General features: G+C 44.2%; 3 protein-coding genes across 6 annotated transcripts; 1 reads left to right on the forward strand and 2 right to left on the reverse strand.

Annotated features, from left to right (window-relative positions):
• Positions 1-1,001: 1,001 nt before the first annotated feature.
• On the reverse strand, positions 1,002-2,821 carry LOC123180202 (uncharacterized). Its single transcript, XM_044592178.1, has 4 exons — positions 2,571-2,821; positions 2,401-2,491; positions 1,577-1,705; positions 1,002-1,392 (listed from the first exon to the last, which is right to left on the reverse strand). The coding sequence occupies exons 1-4, from the start codon at positions 2,708-2,710 to the stop codon at positions 1,288-1,290; spliced, it is 465 nt and encodes a 154-aa protein (XP_044448113.1). The 5' UTR covers positions 2,711-2,821; the 3' UTR covers positions 1,002-1,287.
• A 54-nt stretch (positions 2,822-2,875) lies between these two features.
• Positions 2,876-6,838, forward strand: LOC123180200 (uncharacterized). 2 transcript variants are annotated; one of them, XM_044592176.1, is made up of 7 exons: positions 2,876-3,162; positions 4,105-4,265; positions 4,374-4,443; positions 4,530-4,635; positions 4,746-4,844; positions 5,092-5,214; positions 5,288-6,838. In XM_044592176.1, exons 2-7 carry the CDS (start codon positions 4,130-4,132, stop codon positions 6,554-6,556), a joined length of 1,803 nt encoding a protein of 600 aa, XP_044448111.1. In that variant the 5' UTR covers positions 2,876-3,162; positions 4,105-4,129; the 3' UTR covers positions 6,557-6,838. The 2 variants fall into 2 exon arrangements, with proteins under 2 accessions (XP_044448111.1, XP_044448112.1); XM_044592177.1 differs by having other exon boundaries at positions 5,294-6,838.
• A 972-nt stretch (positions 6,839-7,810) lies between these two features.
• On the reverse strand, positions 7,811-11,656 carry LOC123180203 (disease resistance protein RPM1). Of its 3 annotated transcripts, XM_044592180.1 has the most exons (3): positions 8,571-11,656; positions 8,415-8,481; positions 7,811-8,305 (listed from the first exon to the last, which is right to left on the reverse strand). In XM_044592180.1, exon 1 carries the CDS (start codon positions 11,585-11,587, stop codon positions 8,744-8,746), a length of 2,844 nt encoding a protein of 947 aa, XP_044448115.1. In that variant the 5' UTR covers positions 11,588-11,656; the 3' UTR covers positions 7,811-8,305; positions 8,415-8,481; positions 8,571-8,743. The 3 variants fall into 3 exon arrangements, with proteins under 3 accessions (XP_044448115.1, XP_044448114.1, XP_044448116.1); XM_044592179.1 differs by having other exon boundaries at positions 7,811-8,481; XM_044592181.1 differs by lacking the exons at positions 7,811-8,305; positions 8,415-8,481 and having other exon boundaries at positions 8,901-9,212; positions 9,319-11,656.
• Positions 11,657-16,458: the final 4,802 nt, after the last annotated feature.

The following is a 16,458-nucleotide window of genomic DNA, read 5'->3' on the forward strand; positions in this document are numbered from 1 at the left end:
GCTAGGCTTCTAATGCTACCATGCATGATTTTCTGTACTAAAAAGGACTGGTGCGCACTTGCTTTGCTCCTTACTGTTTATGATCGGTTGCCAAATACTCCCTCCGTCCGGAAGTACTTGTCATCAAGATGAATAAAAGGAGATGTAGACGTATTTTAGTTCTAGATACATCCCTTTTTATTCATTGTAAAGACAAGTATGTTTGGACGGAGGGAGTATTATAATAGGATATGCATATTGCTTCAATAAAGCTGATTATGTTCGTTAGTGATAGTGAATTTATTATGAACATTAATAGTAGTGCAACTCGGTAGGATAATAACTGCTTATTAAGTATATACTTGTGTCAGATGTGAAGCTTTTGTCTACTTTCGTTAGACATATGCAATATGTGAGACAACTAAATAATTATCAGCGTCATTCTCATTTGTCCTAAAATAAAGCCTAATGGCTGCATATTATTTCTATGCCTAAGGAGCGAGGAAGAACAAGAGAAAGAGATGAGGACGGAAAGTGATGTCCCAGACAAAAAATGATTGATGTGTATACAGTGTGAATATCATACAACTAAATCGAAGAACTTCCAGCAACAATATATCATTTTACTATAATATGAGATCAATTTTGGTAACAATAAGATAATCTGCTATTGTGAACTGTGATACCATTTGAGTGCATATAAACTCAGTTATGAACTGAGTAAGCTATTTGAATGCACAAATAATGTTCAATATAAGCAGTCTACAAGGTTCAAATAATCAGTCTACAAGTATTTGTGCATTGAAATATAAGCAGTCTCCAGCAGAGGTAGCAGAGGTGCTCATGAGGAACGAAGTGACAGACATCGCACTTGAAGGTCTTACTTATCCAGTTCCTCAAGAGAAAGAAAGATGGTGCTGGCAAAACAGAAAATGTGGACCAGGTGGCCAAGGAGGAAGAACAAGAGATAGAGATGATGACAAAAAATGATGTCCCAGACAATCAAGATAACCAGCAAGATGGGAGCAAAGAATGATGTGTATATAGTGTGAATATCATACAGTTAGTGCCAGGAACTTCCAGCAACTATGTATCATTTTGCTATAATAAGAGATCAATTTTGATAACAATAAGATAATCTGGTACTGTGCACTGTGATACTATTGAGTGCATGTAAGCTCAGTTATGAACTGAGTAAGTTATTTCAATGCACAAATATCGTTCAATATAAGCAGTCTACAAGGTTCCAATAATCAATGTTGTCAAAACTAGAGGAAACCTAGCATGCCTGGCTTCGCACATTCCAAATCAGTCTTCAGTACAAGTGTTCACCCCATTTTCTTCTCGTAGGTCATACTCGACAATTAGGCCAAGATTGTCAACAAACTTGTGATACACCTGGCACCCAGCGCACTGTGTGTGCAGTGCATGTTAGAAAGTAATGAACAGCATATCTCAGAAAATAAATGAGAATAGACATGGACTTGTTTAATATTAAAAAAAAGAGAGCGCGGTAGGCAGATAAGGTCAGTACTAATATAAGCAAAGCTGCTGGATGTACAATGTAATAAGTAAATAAACACGCTGAACAATTTACCTGAAGAAAAACGGTTCCTCTTTCATAGGCCACCCTGTTTATCAAACGCTCTGTCCTTGCATCACATTTAGTACATGTAAACTGAACAAGCAAGCTTCTTCTAGGAAGCTTTATATCAAAACTAGCTTCCTGCAATATCACATAAGAAACACATGTTGTTTTAAAGCCATTCTAGACAACAGGTTAATCCACAGTATGATGATTCAATTTCAAAGTGTGATTTCATACAATACAATTTCCTATGTTAGTATATATAGGAGTATGATATAAGGATAAATATCTACATCATTAAGCTTTTCAGCCTACCCAGTTCAAAAGCTATGGTTTGTGAGTTTTGAAGGGCACATTGCTGCATGAGTATTGTGTGGGGGCTGCATAATGAAGATGCCTAAAAGTACAAGACTGAAAGAACGCAAAAGGTACATCATCTACGATATGTTTAGCATTTGTATTTGAACTGGACTAGGATTGCACAAGCGTATTCAACAGGTGATCTGAACCGGTGCATAAAAGGCAAACCACACCTCATTCTAATAACCTCACAAGCTTCTCTGTGTTATTAAGCAATACATTGGTAATTTTTATTCCAGATTAAAAAAAGAGTCCTAGTAATCAGTTAACTACTCCCTCCTTCCCAAAGTAGATATTTGAAGCAGCTAAGTATAGTTCATATTGCTGCCAAATGCACAAACATTTGCAGAATCGCTTGCCGTAATTAGCTAGCCCAATTTTCATTAACCTAAACACCGCGAGCACAAAAGGCAGGCAACACGCAAACCAGTTCCGTTCATCCATAGCCGAGGGAGGGGGGGCGGCGTTCTCACCGCCGGTGACGCCGCCGAGGCGTCTGGACCAACCTCGCCGGAGCACGCGCAGACATACGGTCGCCTACGACGATATGAAGCCCTCAGGCTGCTGCAAGAGAGCACACAACCAACCTTATTAGCTCGCAATCGCTGGGGGAGCTGAATCCGACTGGGGCAAGAAGAAGCACCTGGGAACGGGCTTCCCGAGCTTGGGATTGGAGGAGGCGAGGTGAACGCGGGACGGGGGCGAGCGACGGGCGAAGGGGCTCCCCGGGAGCGAAAGCGCCGGCGCCGCCGAGCAGCCGTACGCCGCAGCCGTCGTCGCCATCGGCCGGCCGGTGGCTACTGGATTGGATTGAGGACGCAGAAATAGAAGAAGCGAAGCTGGACCGTGGGATTAAAGATGAACGGCACAGATTGCAGTGCTGGTATCTGTACAGAAATGAGGGAGGGAGGGAGTGCTTCTATGCAAAGAAGTCCCTCGTCTTAGGTGAATTTGCTTCCGCCGTCCTCCTCCTTCCAGCCACAATCACCCACCACTCCCGCCTATCTCCGCACTGCTTCCCGACGGCGGCGGCGCCGCTCCAGATCTACTGCCAAGCGCGTCCCTTCCTTCCCCAGCTACTCCCGCTGAAGGCCGCCTACGGAGCAACCGGGCTCCACATCATCGAGCGGGAACCGGCCGCCGCCGCCACGCCCGGGGGCCGCGGGCGCACCGCCTCCTGCACATCTACGCCGGGGAGGAGCCCGCCCTCGCCCTGCCCGCGCGCAAGCTGCAAGGTGGGTACCTCGCTGCTTTCCCTTCCTCCCCAATGCCATTCCCGGTGGGATGCATTATGCGCTCGCTACCCACATGTTAATACATGATCATGATAAAACTACAAGGATGATCCTAGTTTTGATGACATGATTGTTTCATGATAATGATAGTATTATTTAACACCCATTTAGCATTGTATCCATGGGAACTTTGACTGTTGAAACAGCCTGTTGCATTACATAGCTGCTGCACTCTAGGTTTACATAGCTGCTTATTTTGCATCGAACTCACTAATCTTACTCAATTCGAGATTTGAAGAAAACGAGCCTTCTTCAGTAGCCAGATTAACCTAACCTTAAGTCTTCCAAAATTATTCAGAAGATGAAGCCACATTTTGCTTGTAAGTTAGCATGATAATGGTTAGCAGCGCCCGGTTGTATTGGCGGTTGATGGTTGTATGTATTGGCCTATGTTGGTGATTATGATAATGGAATACAGCAAAATGTGGCTTCTCGGAGTTGTTTGGTGATGTTAACGCCCGGTTATACTTGGTTATAACGCCTGGTTTACTTGGTTTTTTGGAATATACCAACCCGGTTATAACGCCCGGTTGGTGACTCGTGATGAATAATATAGCTCCTCTGCATCCTCTACATAATTCCTACAAATTGGTTTGTTTTTATCTACTATAATGATAATGATTTTATCTTACCTGGCACAAAATTGATAACCACTACCATAATCACAATGCTTTGTAAATTTATATGATGCTCTTTTTTTTATGTAAGACCATGCTAACCTGGTTCTCTTAAAAAAAGGACATTTGAGATTACATTATGTGGTATTGCTTACGAATATTGTGCAAAATAATGTGTGCTTTGGTTTTACTCTTACCTGATTTGCTTGGGCTAAATGTTCCAAAGATATACTGATATTTAAAGCTAATCTGCCTTTTGTGCCAGGCTATAGTTTCCCATAAATAACTAGATGGCTCAAGCTGCAAGGCTGAATCTAAGAATGCAGAAAGAGATTAAACTTCTGCTTAGTGATCCACCTCCTGGGGTTTCTCTTAATCTGTCTGAAGAGGAAAGTGCCTTGACGTCTTTATCGAGCATTGAGACCAGTATGTTACCCCCCCCCCCCCCCCCTCTCCCCCCAAACAGTATCTATATTTGCCATTCCAACTATTTTCTCCTTGATTTGATGTGACTTCCCTACTCATTAAATGAAGGAATTGAGGGGCCTGAGGGAACAGTTTATTCAAAAGGAGTTTTCGTTCTGAAGATCCAGATTCCTGAGAGGTTTGTTTAGATTATGATGGAAGCCCGCCCTCCCCTTCCCTTTGCGATTTGAATGTTCTGACAGTCACGCTTTTGCTGAGATGCAGATATCCTTTTCAACCTCCTAATGTGACTTTTGTTACTCCCATCTATCACCCCAACATCGACAATGGAGGACGCATTTGCCTTGATATTCTAAATTTACCTCCAAAGGTTAATAATGTGAACTGAAACTAATTTATGATTACATGAATTATCGTGTGCATAAAGGTAGTCCTCAATCCCAACAATTTTTTCTATGGATAACGAATACTGATGTGCAGGGTGCCTGGCAACCATCACTCAACATTTCTACTGTTTTGAGAAGCATTGGTTTGCTGCTAACTGAGCCAAATCCTGATGACGGGCTCATGGCTGAAATAGTAAGTGCTCCCTCCGTCCCAAAATTCTTGTCTTAGATTTGTCTAGATACGGATCTATCTAACACTAAAACATAACTAGATACATCCGTATTTAGACAAATCTAAGACAAAATTTTTGGGACGGAGGGAGTACTTGTTTTTGGAAGGAGACGGAGGTGCATTTGTTTCACAATCGTAGGCAGAACAATGATCATATCATAACAAAAAATGTCTTCATAACTCAACCGTGCTGTTATTTTTGTTACAGAGTCGAGAGTACAAATACAACAGACAAGTTTTTGACATAAATGCTCAATTATGGACTGAGAAGTATGCTAATCCTTCAGTAGTTGGCACAAGTGGTTGGAGCTCTTTAGATGCTTCAGTTCAGGTACACAAGCGCCTGGAATTTTGATCTCCACTTTGTTGTGTTCTTGTTGTGAGCTTACTGTGTATTCTGATAGGCACAGAACATGCAAATGGAGAACGCACAGAACCTGGAACCTTTGCTTGAAGTTCCTAACAAAGATTGTGAAGGGAGTCGAAAGAAGATGCGGTTACTGGGTAAAAAGTTATCTCTAAAATCAGAAGGATCTGAAAAGAATGCCAGCACTCTTAAGCAGGATGCGGTGGCAGGCCACATACGATCGACGGCAGCATCCACTGTTCCTAATACATGCTTGTCTCATGTTTCTGTCAGACAGAATGCTACTTCCGAAAGCATTTCTGCCAGTGCCGATAGTGGAGTAATTTCAAAGAAACAATACGAAGTAAATAGAGCGAACTTCCAGTTACATGGACGGAGACCTTCTGTTACATTAGAGGCTCCAAACCAAAGGAGCAGTGGCAGTGTGGAAGGTAAGCTCCCCAATCATCTTCCAGTATCAGCATCCAATACGAAAGATCATGTCAAGCAATGTTCTGATGATGTCTTAGTGAAGAGTATGACAAAAAGCATTGGTGAATCATCAAATAATGTGTATAAATCATCAGAAGGCCATAGAACAACTGTTGGGTCACTTCATCAGACGATGCAACTGAAATTGGCAAAGCCTGAAAGCAAGAGCAATGATCGGAATGAATATGTGGCTCCAGATCATCTTCCTTCAGTGTCAGGTTTTAATAATCTGCACAAAAGGTCCTCAGATGTTTCAAAGGAAATTTCTATTGGATGTGCTGACCTGGTTCAAGATAATTCTCATACCGAGCATGTACTTCCTAAAACCCAGTCGGTAATACATAAAGAATACAATCAAGGTCGAAAGAAGCTGAGCTTACTAAGTAAGAGGCTGTCACTGAAATCTGAGCTGCCTGAGATGGGCAGGACAATTGACAAGGGTTATAAGCCACCTAATTGTTCACAGGATGATAGGAAGCCTAGTGAACTGCCATTGTCAGGTCCAGTTGCCATAAGCCGAACCAGGGACCTGGGCTTTGTTGATTCACAGAAAAGTGTCAGCCAAAGCAATCGTCCCGTCAAACAGAATGCAACATCGATGAAAAATGTTGTTTCAGACAGTGAAGATAGTGCAGACGAATGTCAGGTCATTGAACCAGGCCTTGTTCAATCACACAAAAGTGTCAGCCAAAGCAATTGTTCCACCAAACAAAATGTAAAGCTGATGGAGATTGTTTCAGATAGCGAAGATAGCGCAGATGAACGTGAAAAAGGACCTTCAAGATCAAGGTTATCGTTGATGAAGAGACGGTTGGCTGGAAAGCTTCGAAGTTGATTCCATCCGATAAACGTGACTTCATTGGATGCTGTCATGTAGAGGCTTTGAAGATGAAGATGTCCCATTAGTAATCAGGGTGTTTTGGGGCAGCTCGTGCACGTTTTGATGTTCATATTGCCTTATGATGTGGCGACTGTTGTGGTTGTGTTAACAGCTAGTCTCATTGGAAGCAACTCTGTTTCTATGTTTTTATCCCTGGTTACGATGTAAAAAGAAACAAGCAAGAAAGCAAAGATGCTTTCTTTTTATCTAATGTGATGCTTACTTTCTTTCTTAAAATCAGTTTGGTTAACAATTTGAATACCAATATCCTAAATAATTTGGAAAAAAGATAGCTTGGATAGTTGCATGTTCAGTAAAATCGATAAATTATTAAATCAGTACCTATGCATTCTTGCCATCTAATTTTCACTCTATTAGGTAAATGTTAGCAAGCTTTTTGGGACGGAGGGAGTATATGTGAGCAAGCTCGCATTTACAACCCCATAGTTTCTCCACAGCAAAAAGGGCTTATTGTTCCCGTCTAAGCCCATATATTTGTTGATAAGTGGTGCGTTCTGTATTTGTTTCCGTTGTTTATATTTATTCACGTTACAATTCATTTTCTTAACAATTTTGTAATGATTGTTTCCTAAAATGACAAGCTGCAAGGTGGCAGGAGGTAGTCCCTGTGGGATCTCGTATAAAATGAAAGGAAGCTTGTAGTGTTAGTGTTATGGCATGCCTGTAGTGTTAGTGACAGGTTACTTCCTGCTATTCATGTGCTTTGTTGCTCGTGTTAAACCTTTGCAAGTATGTTGTTCATATTCACATTCTGTTAAAAATAGGTTTGCCCCTACCATAGGTGTCCATACGGCGCATCCATCCATTGTAAAGACCTCGGGTTCTAGGTGAGTTACACAGGCCAAACGCCAACAGAGTAACTGCTACTCTCTTGTACTAAAGTTGAGAACACTTTAATTTGGGACGGAGCAAGTATTTGTTCTACCCCTGCTCCATATTCCGGCATGCTCTGATAGTGTAAAACCATTTTCTTCAACAGTGACAACAAAGAAGTCTCCATTTGTGCAAAAAGCTATCCAGGATCCTCCTCCTCGGAATTCTAGCAACACATGTGATTGCTTACCTGCTAAGGCCTTTTTTTTATGGGAAAACTTTTGATCTCTATTCATCAAATATCATGGCAGTACAAAGAACACATGAATCAATACGTTAGGCCTATTCGAAAAAAATTAATGGTTACGCAATACGTTTTGAGAGAGCACAAATTTATACTCTTCTTTTGGAAACAAATCATCTTCATCAACACCGGTTAATTAGCCTAGCTAGGGTTTTAGCAGCCCCTTCTCTCTGCTGCTTAGGTGTTCTCTCTCTCGCCCCATAGCGTGTACGAGTTCATGAGTGTAACACCACCACCTTGTACTCTTCTTCTACCTATCAATGAATGATACACAAGCTTTGCGTATCCGCGAAAAAAGAAAACAAATCTTCATCTCACTTGAAGCATTTTGTACTGCCTAACCTAAGCAACTTCACCATCACGTATGATCCATCTCCAAGATTTCCGACGTCAGATGTCCCATCCAGAGGAGGTGTGAAACGTCCTGGCAGTCTTAGCTGCTCACCCATCGGTCACCGTCGTGAGACATGAACAGCTGCGTCGCATACACGGCGTGAGTTCTTCACCTGCACCGAAGTCGGTCGTACCCCCAGCAGATCATTGTCTCTGCATCAGATCCTTTCGCTCTTGCGAAGAATCCATCAGTCACAAGTCATGATTAGGCAAATTTTCTAGTCCTGGCTGTGAACTGTTCCACATGCATGGAGATGCCAATTTAGCAGAGGAAAATTGTACCAGCCAAACTTCTCCGACAACCTTGATCGCTTTGCACGCGTCTGATCAGAAATCCATTAGACAAGCACTTCAAAAAAAAAAACCCATAAATTTTTGCCGTTGCTGACGAAAATAGCATCAGAACAATAATAGCAAAAGTACAAGTTCAGAACGTACCCAATGCTGCACCAGGTAGTAAAATGCAGAGTTTTGCCGTATCCCCCAAGTAGCCCAATCTTTTCGAAGCTGTGGGCCCCATATTGAAGTCAAAGTAGGCCTTAGACCATTTCTAGGATATTTAGTTAGAGTGAATCACCACCATGGCGCCTTAAGCATTGGGCAGATATCCCCTAAAGCCATTTGTGAAACTTTGACGAGTTGACTGACCCCACTGGCAATGTGACTGCATCCGTCTTGAATGACTCTTGAACATTTGATAGGTTGATATAAATTTTTTGCTCCAACAATCGTGCATTATGCCAGAAGAAGTTCTTCACAACTGTAGTGCGCTGACCATCTTGATGATTTGCCCCGTAACCTTTCCCATATGGTATCTTCTCTATGAGCTTACTTGGCATCTGAAACAACTCCACATTTTCCAGATGTATGAGGTTCTCAATGCTTTGGGGTATCTCGGTGAGTTCAAGACATAGACCAAGCGTCAGCAGACGTAGATCTGCTAGGCTGTCCTTTTGAAATTCTATGCTGGTAAGGTTAGGCAATCCCTGTAGGTTTAGTTGTCTAAGGACTGGAAAACAACCTGCCGCAAAGGTCAAGCTTCTCTCGTTGCATGCGTTGATGAGACTAAGGTGTAACAGCCTGGGAAGTGACGAGAGTAGCACAATTGAATCTTCTCCAAGTTCAGATGAACGCAAATGCAAATGTATGAGGTTGGTAAGAGAACCGAACCACGATGGTAGCTTACCCCTTGCCAACTTCCCAGTTAAGTTGAGGGTTTTTAGCTTCACTGGTGCTGGAGAAAATGGCTCCAAGTCCAATGTTACATTAGCATCAGAATTGGTTATTCCCAAGCGCAGAAGGCAGCTCATTTTGGATAGTGCTGAGGGCAAATTGATAAGAATTCTCTGGTCTACTCCAGATAGCTCTAAGCTCCTCATCTGTTCCAAGCTTTCTAAGGATCTGACCACCTTCTGATCAGCTTGAACATATTTAAGAGTCTGCAGGCATTTGAGATTTTCAAGACCATCTGGAAGAGAAACTGCTGTACCAGGTTCCGGTTCCATAAAATCTGTGGTTCCACGTGTAAATAATATCAGGTGCCGGAGGTTCTTCAGTTTGGTTATGCTACTTGGTAATACCTTGATACTGGACCATTTGGCATCTAAAGTTTGCAAATTACGTAGTCTCCCCAGTTCTTTCGGTAGTTCTTCAATGTAGGTGGAGCGTACGCCAAGGTACCGCAGATTACGAAGATTGGTCACTGCACTAGGCAGTTTACTTGCCTTAACGTACCATAGATTTAGCACAGTTAACAATCTGAAACGCGAAAATAGTGCAACATCCAGGTCTGATCTAAGCACATAGAAGGAGCGAAGTGAGGGCATATTTGGAGCTGACTGACGGTCACTTTGGCACTGGTAAAGTGTAAGATAACGGATTTTCTGTTTGGAGTCCACCCTTGCACTCTTAGATAACTGAAAGAATCCATCTTGTTTTGATCTATATGCAGCAATCTCCCTGATCAGGTCGTGAATGTGTAACCGCTTTGCACGCCCAAACTCATTTTTCAACTTGACAAGCAACAAGTTGCGTTGCACTAGCTCGTTCAAGTAACCATCCGCGACCTCCTCCATCGTGCCATGCCCTGTTTCCTCTATCAAACCTTCGGCAATCCACTCTCTGATAAGAATCTTCCTTTTGATAAAGAAATCCTCAGGGTATACACTGCAATAGAGGAAACATCTCTTCAGGCGGTATGGTAAGTCATCAATACTGAAATTCAGTACGCTCACCACTTGCCCAATTCCATGGTCATCTCTTTCATCCCACACAAGGCTATCATGGACGTTCTTCCAAGCAAACTCTGTTTTCTCCTTCAACAGAAGGAGGTTTCCGACCGATATGATCGCCAATGGCAGACCACAACATCTCTCCAGTATCTTGAAAGCCCAATTCTGCAGGTGATATGGGCACTCCTGGTTCGCATCTTCCCTGAATGTGGTGTTACAAAATAGAGACCATGCTTCATGTTCACGGAGCGGCTGCAACATGATGGTCCTGCTGTATGATGCCAGAGCAGCCACTTCTTGATTGCGTGTGGTGATGACTATTCGGCTCCCGGTTTCACTATCAAGCAATGCACCGCGGAGCTGAAACCAGGCATCCGCATTCCAGACATCATCCAGCAAAAGAAAGTACCTCTTGTGAGCCAGATGCCCACGAAGAGCCTCGACTAGTGACCGGTAGTCCATCTCCTGTGTGTCCCCCAGCGCACTGTCTCGGACATCCCGATGAAGTTCCTTGATGATTCTCCTCATGAGGTCCTCCGTCGTGAAGTTCTTGGAGACGGTAACCCATGCGGTGCAATCGAAATTGCAGTTTGCAGCGATTTTCTTGTACAAGTTAGTGGCAAGAGTAGTCTTGCCAACACCGCCCATCCCGCAGACGGCCACTATTATCCGCCGGGGGTTGGCGTCCCCGGTTAGCCATTTCATCAGTAACCTTGTGTGCTCGGCAAAACCGACGATTTCCCCTTCCAGCACGAAGTGCGCCGCCTCCGATATGTTCCGGCAGATAGCGGCCGCCGCAGGAGCCGAGCTTGACGCGGATGCCTCGGCCGGCCGGATGCCAAGCTGCTCCTTCACGGCGGACAGGGCGCGGAGCCTCTCCCTTGCCTTCCGCAGGCGCCTCAGGAGGGCGAACCGGGCCGCTACGTCAGCGCAGGCACGGACGAAGCCGACGCCCGAGAGAAAGGTATACTCGTCGGTGACGTCCTCGAGCTCGAAGCCGACGTGGCGAACCTGGTTGACCCATGCGTCGACGAGCTCGTCGGTGCCGCGGCGGGAGTCGGCGAAGCGGAGGAAGGCGCGGAGGAGGTCGAGGTCGCGCGCGGCGGCGGCGATACCGGAGCGGACGGAGATGAAGGAGGCGAGGAAGACGGCCGTGGTGCGGCCCGTGCGGAGCAGCGCCGCGGCGACCTTGGCGGAGAGGGATATGGCGATCAGCTCCGCCATGGCTCGGCTCGTAGTAGGGTGGTACGAGGTTCAAATTGAGTCAATTACACCACCGGTTTTTAAATTGGAAAAGTCTCTAGATCCACCGACTGATTTCTTCTTCTCGTAAATCCCCTCCTGTGTGCGCCACGTGGCCCTCGTTAGGCAGCCCACCGCTTCCCTCAACCTTATCTCTAACGGGAAGCTGCCTCCTCCACATGTTTCTTTTCTTCCCCTTTTCAATCCCATTCATCCCCACAGCCAAAGGAGAGTACCCATGACGAGCACCACCAAAGCAGCTAGAAAAACAGCAGGGGCTGCTGCCGGTGGCTGGCTTGCTGCATCCTCCGCCCAACCCAGTCAATGTTGAAAACAAAGAGGACGATGGTGCGCATGGTGTGGGGCGGCGGCGCGGAATCCCGTGGGGCTGCGTGGTAGTGGCCACCGGAGCTGCAGATGACGACGGTGTTGGAGATGGGTTGCCACTCGTCGCACATGCTACAATCGGGAAGCTGAGGAGAGGAGCAGGGCAACATCGGGCTCCGGCGGCACCGCGTGCTGCGTCGCAATATCTTCGTCGCCACCGCCTGATTCGTCGCAGCACCTCGCCGCCGTCGCGTTGTGCTGCAGTGAAGCTTCGCCGGCTCCCATCGGGTGCGGCGAGGTTGTAATGAAGCGTCGTCGAAACTGCAGTGAAGCGCCGCGGCGGTCGTCGGAGCTCCGGCGAGGTTGCAACGAAGCACCGTCGAAGCTGCAGTGAAGCGCCGGTCGTCGGAGCTCCGGCGAGGTTGCAATGAAGACGTGGAAGCTGCAGTGAAGCGCTGCGGCGGTCGTCGGGGTGCTGCGGTAGAGCACCACCATTCCAGTGGCGGTGCTGCAATGAAGCTCCGTCGAGAGCCGTCCAGTGCTACAATGAGCTTCGCCGGGGGCCACCACTGCTGCAATGGAGCTTCGCCGGTGGCCGCCGGAGTTGCACTGAAGCATCACCGGAGCGGCTGTGTTTCAATGGAGCATCTCCGGCGGCGTCCGGTGCTGCGATGGAGCGCCGCCGCACCGATGTTATCGCCGCAGTGAAGCGTCGCCGGCGGCTACCTGGGCTCTGATGCAGTGCTGCGGTTGTGCGATGTGAGGAAGAGATTGTGTTGGCGTTGACCATTCAAACCAGTTGAGAGGAGAGATCCAACGGTGTGGCGGAACTGATCAAACGGCCAGCAAGGCGGCTTAAATCTTCCTGGCATCAGCCGGTTGACGCCTAGCAGCCGCCTTTTAAATTTGGCGAGAAAAATTACTTTAGTGCCTAAACTTGCGGCATACATTGAACTGGTGTTACAACTTGGCTCGAGCGTGCAAATACGGTGCAAAACTCGTTTGAATACACATGTAATGCTGACCAGACGTGACAACGTGGCCTGAGGCCCATTATCAGTGACCGACCGTGTAGACCAGGCGTGTGGCATGTTTTTCTTTTTGCAAAAACACTGCTATTTCTATTTTCGCATGTAGCAGATGCGGGACCCACCTGTCATAAAACATAGCAAGTTTAATATCAGAATGACAAATTGCATCCTGGAGGATTCGAACTTCCTAATTCCAATCGTAAAGCTCACTCGGCTAGCTACTCTACCACGACAGAGTTTGTTGACCTAGGAGGATCAGAAAGCATATAAATTAAGAATTTTAATATTTCCCAAAACAAGCTGCTGTGGCGGTTCGAACCTGCGACACGGGCAAACAATAGGGCGTGTCCGCCACTACAGCCACAACCATTTAATTTCTACGTGGATTATTATTCTTTTTGTCAGTAAGAAATCGCGCTCATGGGCTAAAACAAACTATTTTTTTCATTTTTAGAAATGTGTAAAAAATATATTAAACAAATTACACAAAAAGATGCTCATGTAATTCCAAATTTCCACCTATTAATTTAACATAAATCTATACAATAAAACTACGAATTATACAAATGTTTATATAATTTTTAAAAGTGTTTTAATATTAACTACAAACATTAAAGTAATTTAATAATATGTGTATATATATCTAAAGTTACATATATGTTCATTTTTTACAGGGTTTTTAATAAAATATGTAGTATATAAAAGTGTTCATGCTGGACTTTTTTAATTTTTTTATAAGTTCATGTGTTTTCAAAAATAAATTAAATAAATACAAATATATGTATGAAAAAAACATATGAGCCTACCGTGCCATCTGAAGATCCTCAAGTGAATACATATTTAAAATCATATGTGTATTATTTAGATTTACGATTTTTTAAAGAATTTTCGGAAAATAAAATGAAAAACGAAACACATGTTCAAAATGGCCTACACTAACTGCAGTCCGTTTTAGCCCATGAGCGAGGTCAGTTATAGACATAAAACATAACATTCCAACTAAGCCACAAAGTTGTTTTTGTTCAGGGTGGTAGCCTTATCATCATCTCGCATGTTCGACCCGCATGGCCGCATCTTTTGTGTCGGAATTAAAATTCTTAATTCATGTTGTTGAAAAAATGATATAAGGAGCGAGCATCGTTGCAACACATTAAATGTTTTCGTGGTTGGTTGGCTAGCAGCGCCCATAGGTTAGCTTGAGTTCCAGGTTTAAATCCTCTTGTGTGCAGTTTTATATTTTACTGACAGATGGGTCCTGCGCTATGCCCACGTCAAGGGCTTTTTTTTGAGAAAATAATAAAAAATTAGAGGATTTCGCAAAAAAAAACAGCCACCGTCTGATCACTTACAGCAGCCCCAGACCGCCCGGTTAGCATCGCATGCGTATACAATCGCCTTTTGTATCGTACTTGCATGCCCGAGCCAAGTTGTAGCACCAGTTCAATATATGCCGCAAGTTACGGTACTAAAATGACTTTTCTCGTCAAGTTTAAGCACCTGTAGTATAATTGACTCTCCTTTTAACCATCCTCTCTGTCTCTCTCTCTCCCATAAACCTGCGTCGGCGCCGTTGGTTGCCGCGGTACCCTCATCGACGGGTCCAAGCCTCCTATGGCCTCCTCTATCAAGACCTCCTTCCTTTAAGTTGTCTATATACGGCGCTACTCGGCCACGTCCTCTCATGCCCGAGGGTTTCACTTTGGAAGTTGCGTTCGTAGATCAAGGGCAGTACTTCCGGTCAAGGTACAGGCAGCCTTTCAACATTGACTCCTTGACTATTATCGCCTTGCTAGGTTTACCTCTTCTTTTTCTCTGATATGTGCTTCTTCCCTGATATTATGCATGTATTCAGCAGAGATTAATGATCTCACCTAGCCTGCGTTTCTACCTTTGCTAATCCCATTAAGTAGCTGATCACGTTTCAATTTGCTGCTTGCTTAATATGGGATGCATGTATGTAGAAGAAAAACTCTATCATGTGGTTGATGTGTGATGGGAATAAGCGGTGATGCAGGCACGGTGGCGACCGGCGTGCGTGTGCCAGGTCGAGTCCGGCGTGGTGCAGACCGGCGTAGGAGCGTCAGGTCGAGTCCGCGGACTCGGGTCAGGTCGTAGGTGTGCGTTGTGTGGCGTCAGTGGCGTAGTCAGGCCCCAGGTTACCTGGCCGTGGCCTGGGGCGTGGAGTGGAAAACCTTCGGCGAATGTAGCTACAGCAAACATGTGTATCCTTATCTAATTTACATGTTCATGTATGTTGTTTTTCAATCAATTTGTTGTTTTTTCTAGCAGAAAACGGGGCCAGGGAGAAAGGAAATCAACGATGTTTTGATGTTGCAAGGCCTTATAGTTAGTTCTTTGTCTTAGTCGCAGCCATGCATGTGGGAGTCTATGAAAACAAGTTCATTTATTCTAATTTCTCTATCAATAGATATAGTTGTACAACACAGTGATAGGCATCGTATATTTACTCATTTTGAACAGTGTAACCAGTTTCTTTTGCGATCTGAGTTCAGTCCCTATACACGTGATTCATTTTACTAAGGTTGCTATAGTTAGTCCTTAAGAAGCTGATGTTAGTCCTTATGTAATCATTGTTGTACTAGGTTTAGAAACTCGCTCTAAGTGGTACTATTCTGTATCTCGAGGGCTAGATTGCTTGCTTGACTCACACATCCTTTCCGGTTGTCTTTACTTAGAACTTCTTTCACTTAATTTATTCGACTGTAACTTGCTCTTTTTTATCTGGTAGTGTTCTTGCCCTGTTGATGCAGGTGTATAGGAGGGCATCACGAATATTTTGGGGTTGCATCCATTCTCTGCAATACAAATATGATATTGTATTGCGATATATTCGCTATTGTATGGCTGATTTTGTAAAATCTTTGATTTTTAGTCTTTTTATTCTACTCACACGATATGATTTTTCCATGGATTATATCTTTACATTTTTTGTTGAAATAGATCAAAAGTGATCAAAAATACGCTTCAATTTTGTGTGAGAAACATTCATTGTTGGCAGTAAAAAACCATTTCATTTCTCCATACAAAATTGAGCCACACGACAGGTGGGCATCTATCAGAATAAGTTCATCTATATTATTCTAACTTCACTTTCATTAGATGCATTTCTACGACAAAGTGGGCGGTATTCTATCTTTTCGATTTTGCTCTATTTTTTGCCAAGTGATTACAATCCCTATATGAGGGACTCATTTTATAATGATTGCTATACAAAGTGAATAAGAAGCTGATGTTAGCCTTTATGGAATCGTTGATGTACCATATTTAGGAACTAGCACTATGTTGTATCGTTCTATATCCTGAGGGGGTAGACTACTTGCCTACTTCACTCATTTTCTCCGGTTGTCTTTGCTTAGAACTTTTTATTTCACTAATTTTATTCTATTGTAGCTTGCCCTTTTCTGCATGGTATTGTTTTTGCTCTGTTGGTGTTGCTTTTAGTGGGCAGTATAGCAGGGCACAATGAATACTTTG

This window comes from Triticum aestivum, chromosome 1D (assembly GCF_018294505.1).
Source record: "Triticum aestivum cultivar Chinese Spring chromosome 1D, IWGSC CS RefSeq v2.1, whole genome shotgun sequence".
In the NCBI taxonomy this organism is placed as follows: Eukaryota; Viridiplantae; Streptophyta; class Magnoliopsida; order Poales; family Poaceae; genus Triticum; species Triticum aestivum.